This window comes from Homarus americanus, unplaced genomic scaffold (assembly GCF_018991925.1).
Source record: "Homarus americanus isolate GMGI-L3 unplaced genomic scaffold, GMGI_Hamer_2.0 scaffold10135, whole genome shotgun sequence".
Classification (NCBI taxonomy): Eukaryota; Metazoa; Arthropoda; class Malacostraca; order Decapoda; family Nephropidae; genus Homarus; species Homarus americanus.
Genome location: NW_024756215.1, coordinates 68,253 through 75,932, shown reverse-complemented (window position 1 = coordinate 75,932; position 7,680 = coordinate 68,253). Strand labels below are relative to the sequence as shown.

General features: G+C 46.2%; 1 protein-coding gene across 1 annotated transcript in view; it reads left to right on the top strand.

Annotated features, from left to right (window-relative positions):
* Positions 1–6,524: 6,524 nt before the first annotated feature.
* Positions 6,525–7,680, top strand: part of LOC121856741 (ceramide transfer protein-like) — a gene marked incomplete at its 3' end in the record, with an annotated part of 64,958 nt that continues 63,802 nt past the window's right edge. Inside the window, 1 exon segment of the mRNA XM_042352432.1 lies at positions 6,525–6,833. Coding sequence (XP_042208366.1) covers positions 6,735–6,833 — 99 coding nt within the window.

Genomic DNA, 7,680 nt, shown 5'->3' with positions numbered 1-7,680 from the left:
GACCTTTTGAGATTTGGTAACTTTTTGGGGAACCATGTATGGTTGTTGTTGTTGTTGCCTGCCGTGCCTGGTGGGAGTATTTGAAGGAGTTCTTGCTCTGAACTTTCTATCTGGCCAGGGTGTGCAGCTGGTGGTTGATGGGTTTTATTCTCAGGTCTCTATAGCCCCTGATTCCCTATGCCTCATGTCTTATCAAAAACTCTCATCTTCCTTTTACGTACTTACACCTGTGGGACACGTGGTGCGTGACAGCTGTCGCTGTTGGGGAGGGGGGTTGCAGACTGTACGTTTTATTTGTTTTACTTTTATCCTCTTCAACACTGATCGGCTCGTTAGCCGCTTGGGCGATTGGTCACTTCTTTTCTTTTTTTCTTTTATCCTCTTCACCACTGATCGGCTCGTTTGCCGCTTGGGTGATCGGTCACGCCTCTGATTATTTTTCCTTTTCTTTTATCCTCTTCACCAAAAGATCGGCTCGTTAGCCGCTTGGGCGATCGGTCACGTCTATGTTACGCACTGTTGGCAAGTACTGGGCATGCACCGGCTCCTGAATGTACCTGAACCCGCTCCAGTGTTAGTCCAGTCTTGTCTTGAAAGAGCTCACACTCGGTGCCGTCACAACACTTTCTGGTAGATTGTTCCAAGAGTTTACAACCCTCACCCCGAAAAAGTTTGCCCTCACAGTTTTCTGGACTTGCGGCTTCTTCAATCTTGAGCTGTAACCCCTTGTGGGGCGAGCGACCGCCAGCTCCAAGTAAGGACACTCGACTGAGTAGCGCCCCTTGAGATGCTTATGCACCTCAATTAGGTTCCCCTTGCCTGTCTGTAGTATATGCTCGGCAATTTCAGGCGCTCTAATCTTTCAGGGTAGCTAAGATGCCTCAGTGCAGGCACCAGTCTGGTGGCCCTCGTTTGGACATTTTCAATCAACTAACAGTCCCTGGCATATCTCGGGGACCAGACGGGGTGACAGTATTCCAGACTGGGAAGCACTTCACTCTTGAAGATCGTTACGAGGGACGGACCTAATAATTTAGTTGCCTGTTTCACCTTCTCGCAATGGCAAGAACTTCAGCTCATTGTCAACGTACACACCTAGGACCTTTTCACATTGTCTCAATTAATGCCGTTTCTTCGTCCCGTTGGGACATATGATACGCCTGAGTGTCCCTTCTATGTTTCATTATTTTATAAGCTCATTTTGTTATAGCCTTTTGTTTCAGATCCTATTGTATTGCTGTAGGACAGTAAGATGTATAAAGCCTAGTTAGGTTCTGACGACCTGTTTCATCACACTGTGTACAAGGTGTTACACAACAATCTGAGGATATTCACAGTTAATTTTACGTTATGCCAAATAGGATTTTTTCACAGATAAAATACGTAATTAAGGGTTTGACAAAATTATTTATATCACTGGTGGTTACATCTATAATGTTTATGAGCAACGCTATGGTATCGAGGGGAAAGTTTTAAATTGGATAAAATCATGGCTCACCGATAGAACACATAGTGTAAGCGAAGATGGTGTTAAATCTGAATGGGGCTGTGTAACCAGTGGGGTTCCCCAGGGGTCAGTACTGGGCCCACTCTTGTTCATAATCTACATACACAATCTCGATACTGGGATCAGCAGTGACATAAGCAAGTTTGCGGATGACACTAAAATAGGGCGGCAGATTAATTCAGGGCAGGATGCTAATGCCCTACAGGAGGATTTAAATAAACTGCAGGAGTGGTCAGGAAAATGGCAAATGAAATTCAACACCAGCCAGTGCAGCGTACTTAATATTGGAAGAACAAATACTGTCAATGTATACAGCAGTGGTTCTTAACCTTTTTACTACCACGCCCCCTCTAGGAATTGGTCCTTCCCTCCACGTTCCCCTTGCATCTATGAACAAAACATAAGGCACGTGTAAGGTAAGATAAACATCACCACGTGCTCATGAACACCACAACATCATGATAATCACAACCACATGATCAATAACAAACATATGATCGTAAAGTTCGTAAACACTACAAGTGACTACAATCATACATGATCATAAACACCACCATATCATTAACAAACATCACATGATCATAAACACCACATGATCATTAACAAACATCAATGATCACAACATGATCATAAGCACCACTACATGATCATAAACACCACCACATAATTATTAAGTAAATATTAACAAACACCACAACATTATAGTAAACACATCATGATCATAAACACATGATTATTAAGAAACAAATCAATATCATCATAAATACAACTTTACCATAACCACCTGTTACCACCACATGATTTTAAGCACCACCAACTTCTGATAAAATACAAACGGAATTCAAAACTTGCGAATAACCAACAGAGCAACACATGCTTGTTTACAATTCACCAATAAACTTATGGCTGCTTACTATTTTTAGGTAAATATAACAACTGGGATAAAACATACCTCAACAGCCTTAACTGAGTAAATGTTATAGAAGAGGAATTATTACCACGGACGGGTGCAGAAGACTGAGAGAGAACGGGGCTCACCAGTCACCAACGAGCAGTATACAGGTCCAGGATGAGTTAAACCCCCCTCCCCCATGGGTTTCGAGGGATAGGGAGGGGGGCCAATAAGTACAGAAAATGGTAAGCCTGTGGGGTACGGGTTGTTTGGGTTCACACTCAGGATGAGATGGAGAAAGGAAACTCACACCGTGCTCTCTGTATACACGTTGTATTGGATGTACAATGCAGCTTGGTGCTGGGAAGTGGCAGCGTGGTTACAAGCGTGATGTAGAGAGAGCTGGATGGTGAGGGTGCTCAGAGAAGGACAGCTTGTGGGTCGCCATGCTCGCTGGCGGGAGCGAGGACCGCCAGGCAGCGGCGGAGGAGGTGGTGTTGGTTGCTGCGGCTGTAGCTAGAAGAAGAGAGTGTGGTCACGACGAGGTCAGGTCTTAAATAGGTAGGCGTGGCTTAGTAGTTGACCTCGGTCATGTAAGGCGGCGCTGATTGACCTAGACCACGAGGCATACACTGGGGAATTCGTGGGGTCGGCTACTCAGCGACAAACAGCGTTTGTAGGGGAGAAATCCACTGCAATACTCCCTCCTCCTTCCCTCCAGGCGGTGTAGGAGACTTGTTGTTTGCAGTGTTGCATGGCACATGTGAGGCAGAACGGCGAGGGCATGGATGAGCCGGCCGCTAGTGGAGGCAACTGTCTAGACACACAAGATCTGTTGGAGAAGAGAGGGAGAAAGAGGGTGTGTGGAGGCGATGAATGTTGTGCTTCCCTCACGGCAGGTACAGAGTCGTCAGATGCGTCTGCTGGGGTGTATGGGCCTGGGTCAGGAGCAGGGGCTGCGTCAGCAGAAGCGGATGAGGGCTCGTGACAGCAGCTGGGTCCATGACAGCAGCTGGGTCCATGACAGCAGCAGGGTGCAAGACAGTAGCAAGGAGTACCTGAGGGAGACAAGAGGGGTGTGTGGGTCCGCGTCAGGAGCAGGGACAGGGGGTACTGCTGGGCCGGGATGGCGTCTGAGGCAGGACGGGTGTGTTGGGGTCGGTAGGACGTGGTGCTTGGGGCAGGAAGAGGAGCGGCTGTCTGCTTAGAGTCGCAGAGCTGCTCTAGGGTGTCTAACCTGCGGTGTAGAGACAGTAGCTGTAGAGCCGATGAGAGCTGCTTCTGGGTGGATAAGCCAGTATTCCATGTTGCTTGAAGACTGGGAATGTGATCTGTTTTTCCTCCATCCTGTGTGAGTGCGAATCTCCGGGGTCACCATTTGTGGGGAACAAGTTGTTTGGGGTTCTCATTCAGGATGGGATGGAGAAAGGAAACTCACAATGTGCTCTCTGTATACATGTTGTATTGGATGTACAATGCAGCTTGGTGCTGGGAAGTGGCAGCGTGGTTACAAGCGTGATGTAGAGAGAGCTGGTTGGTGAGGGTGCTCAGAGGAGGACAGCTTGTGGGTCGCCATGCTCGCCGGCGGGAGCGAGGGCCGCCAGGCAGGCGGAGGAGGAGGTGGTGTTGGTTGCTGCGGCTGTAGCTAGAAGAAGAGAGAGTGGTCACGACGAGGTCAGGTCTTAAATAGCGGAGGTAGGCGTGGCTTAGTAGTTGACCTCCGTCATGTAAGGCGGCGCTGGTTGACCTAGACCACGAGGCATACACGGGAATTCGTGGGGTCGGTTACTCAGCGACAAACAGCGTTTGTAGGGGAGAAATCCACTACAAGCCCTAAGTAAAAAAAGTAGCCTATAGAAAACTAAAGTTATAAGGAGATACTTTTGCATTTCTTCATAAACTTCTCAATATTAGCCCACGCTCTTGTTAAGAGAATAAAAACTATAATTATAATTAGAATAATTCCTACTTTTTCTCTAGGGCTTGCGCCCCCCCCCCCTGGAAATTACTGACGCCCCCTAGGTTAAGAACCACTGGTATACAGCCTTAACAACATCAACCTAGAGAGGTCGACTTGTGAAAGAGACTTAGGGGTACTTGTAAGCCCGGACCTACGGCCTAGAAAACAGTGCGATGCTCGAAATAAGGCAAACAGAGTATTAGGTTTTATATCTAGAAGTGTAAATAACAAGAGTGCAGAGGTCTTATTGCAACTATATCTTGCGCTAGTCAGGCCGCACCTCGATTATGCGGTTCAGCAGTTCTGGTGCCCTTATTATAGAATGGATATCAATTCACTGGAGTCGATGCAGCGAAGAATGACGAAAATGATTCCGGGACTTAGAAACCTTCCATATCAAGATAGGTTAAATAAATTAAACCTGCATTCCCTAGAAAGACGAAGAGTGCGGGGAGATATTGTGGGGTATGAGATATTTGGTTCTCACTCAGGATGGGATGGAGAAAGGAAACTCACAATGTGCTCTCTGTATACATGTTGTATTGGATGTACAATGCAGCTTGGTGCTGGGAAGGCAGCATGGTTACAAGCGTTGGGTAGAGAGAACTGGTTGGTGAGGATGCTCAGAGGAGGACAGCTTGTGGGTCGCCATGCTCGCCGGCGGGAGCGAGGGCCGCCAGGCAGGCGGAGGAGGAGGAGGAGGTGTTGCTGGCTGGTTGGTGTAGGTAGAAAGAGAGAGATCACCACGAGGTCAGGTCTTAAATAGCGGGGGGTAGGCGTGGCTTAGTAGTTGACCTCCGTGAAGTATGGCGGTGCTGGTTGACCCAGACCACGAGGCATACATTGGGGAATTCCCGGGGTCGGCTACGCAGTGACAAACAGCGTGTAGTGGACGTCTCCCCTACAAACTGCGTAGCTGCATCCCACCTGCGACGCTTTCCTTAGCAACCAAGCGAGCGGCGACACCAGATGGTACGGTAACCTAGCAACGGAACCAAAAGACCGGCGACTTTCTCTGGTTTTCCCAACATGACTCATAGATGACTCACGGCTGCTGGGTATATAAGCTCTGTCTCTCCAGTGAGATTGATTCTGACCATCTTCTTGAACAAGCAACACCTCCTCCTCCGCCGCTGCCTGGCAGCCCTCGCTTCTCCTCGCTTGCCTGGCGGTCCTTGCTCCCGCCAGCGAGCATGGCGACCCACCAGCTGTCCTTCTCTGAGCTTCCTCACCAACCAGCTTTCTCATTCTGCCCATCTTCCTGAACAAGCAACACCTCCTCCAGCAAGCTCCACGCTGTCAGCATTCATTCAACCAGGAGGCCAGCAACAGGCAACATCTTCTTTAACGAAGCTCCTGCACATCTACCTCCTTCAACACGCTACTCACCGAACGTCTCTACTGAGCAGCTCCTCACCACACGGCACCTCCAGCACCAGACTGTCTAGCATATAACTTATATTATACGAGAAAACCACCTTAGAGTTTCCATCCATCCTGAGTGCTAGACAACATTATATCACGAATACCTACAAGCGTTTGTAGGGGAGAAATCCACTACAATATGACAGAAATATTTAAGTGGGTGAAAGGAATCAATAAAGGCGATATTGATATAGTTTTTATAATATCCGAGCAGGAAAGGACTCGTAGCAACGGATTTAAGTTAGATAAGTTTAGGTTTAGGGGGAGATAGGGAGGAACTGGTTCACAAATAGGGTGGTGGACGAGTGGAACAAGCTTAGCAACTTTGTAGTAAGTGCTGGAACTCTGGAAAGTTTCAAAAGGAGGCTAGATAGATTCATGGATGATAGAGAGTGGTAGTAACTCTCGACAGGAGCTGCCATGCACAGGCCAACCGGCCTATTGCAGACTCCTTATTTTCTTATGTTCTTATGTTCACGAGTGAAGAGTGTGACTGTCATATCTGTCATTGTACTCTCAATATTTTTCGTTCAGGAATGTGGCCCTTATGTTGAAGATTCTACGCGTTATGTGGCTTCAGTAGACGAATAACAAATTTTATTATATTACGTTCCTCTGTTAAAAAATACATATAAGAATTAAAAGAGTTGTATTTGGAAGTTTAATAATAATATTCTATTGTCCAAACTTGTAGTACCTTGTCTCCCTGATGTGTGTACGTCCTTAATGGTGTTCACGTCGTCCCAGGGAGCGTGTGAGAGGGTTTGGCTCCCGCTGACGATGCGCTTCTGTCTACTGTTATTTATGACGGAATTGTTTGGATTAATTATCATTCACAGCATAGACAGGTGTAAACTGATCTCTAATAGTTCAGTTAATACTCATGACAGTCTTTATTTCTACCTGAGTTGGATCATCTAGTTACCGGTGAAGGCGTGAAGGCAGGCAAGATGTCAGAGGACTATGGGAACTTGACACTGAGTGATGAAGACAGTGAGGAAGACGCCCATCCACACCACTACGCCCTCAGACAGCCCACAGAATTACAGGTGAGGTATCAACAATTTAACGCACCATTTATGACATTTTCTCAGAATTATGTGTCATATGTATATTTGGGGTAATTTTTTGGGGTCAATTTATAGTATCACACCAGTCTTTATTTTTATATTAAAAATAGGTTTTTCCTATGGTTTTGATGAGTTTCGATCGAATTTGATTTCCATTTCTTTCTTTTTCAAATAAATAAAATACTAACCAACCAACAAAACTAACCTAACCCCCATTCTTCATTCCCCACATCTTACCGTAATCTGTAAAACTATTGTGACTCCGCCAAATATGTTGTTCTTCACACAGTGTACACTGGTTATTACACTGTGGACAAAGAACTATATTCGGTAATACACTGTGTTTTATAAAAAAAAAAAAATAGAAATTGCTTCACTATTTTTCTGGTGTAACTTTGCAATTGGCACAAAATAATCATTCTCACAATGTTGGCACAGCTCTTCCAACTCAAATCTCTGCTCCCGACTCACCCACTCATTGTTCATTGGTTAAAACAAAAAAATTTTGCCCAATAAATATACTCCTATCGCTATAGCCAATAAGAAACTCCCAATTCACACTCCGCACATGCGCTGTAGACGCTTAAAAAGCGAACACGGAGGTCTGGAACGATGCGTGAGCGGGTGTCAGACCTCCTCCACCAGATGTAAACAAGACATGGTGACACTTGTGACGGAGCAAAGGTAATACTCAAAGATACTCATAGATGATCTTCTGGAAGAAGCTCACGCCTGTGACTCCGGCTTAATAGCCTTGTCTCTACTCAGACGGTGGCTGCGTGTGGCAGATATTTGTGCCCTATAATTATATACTTGTTCTTGATTT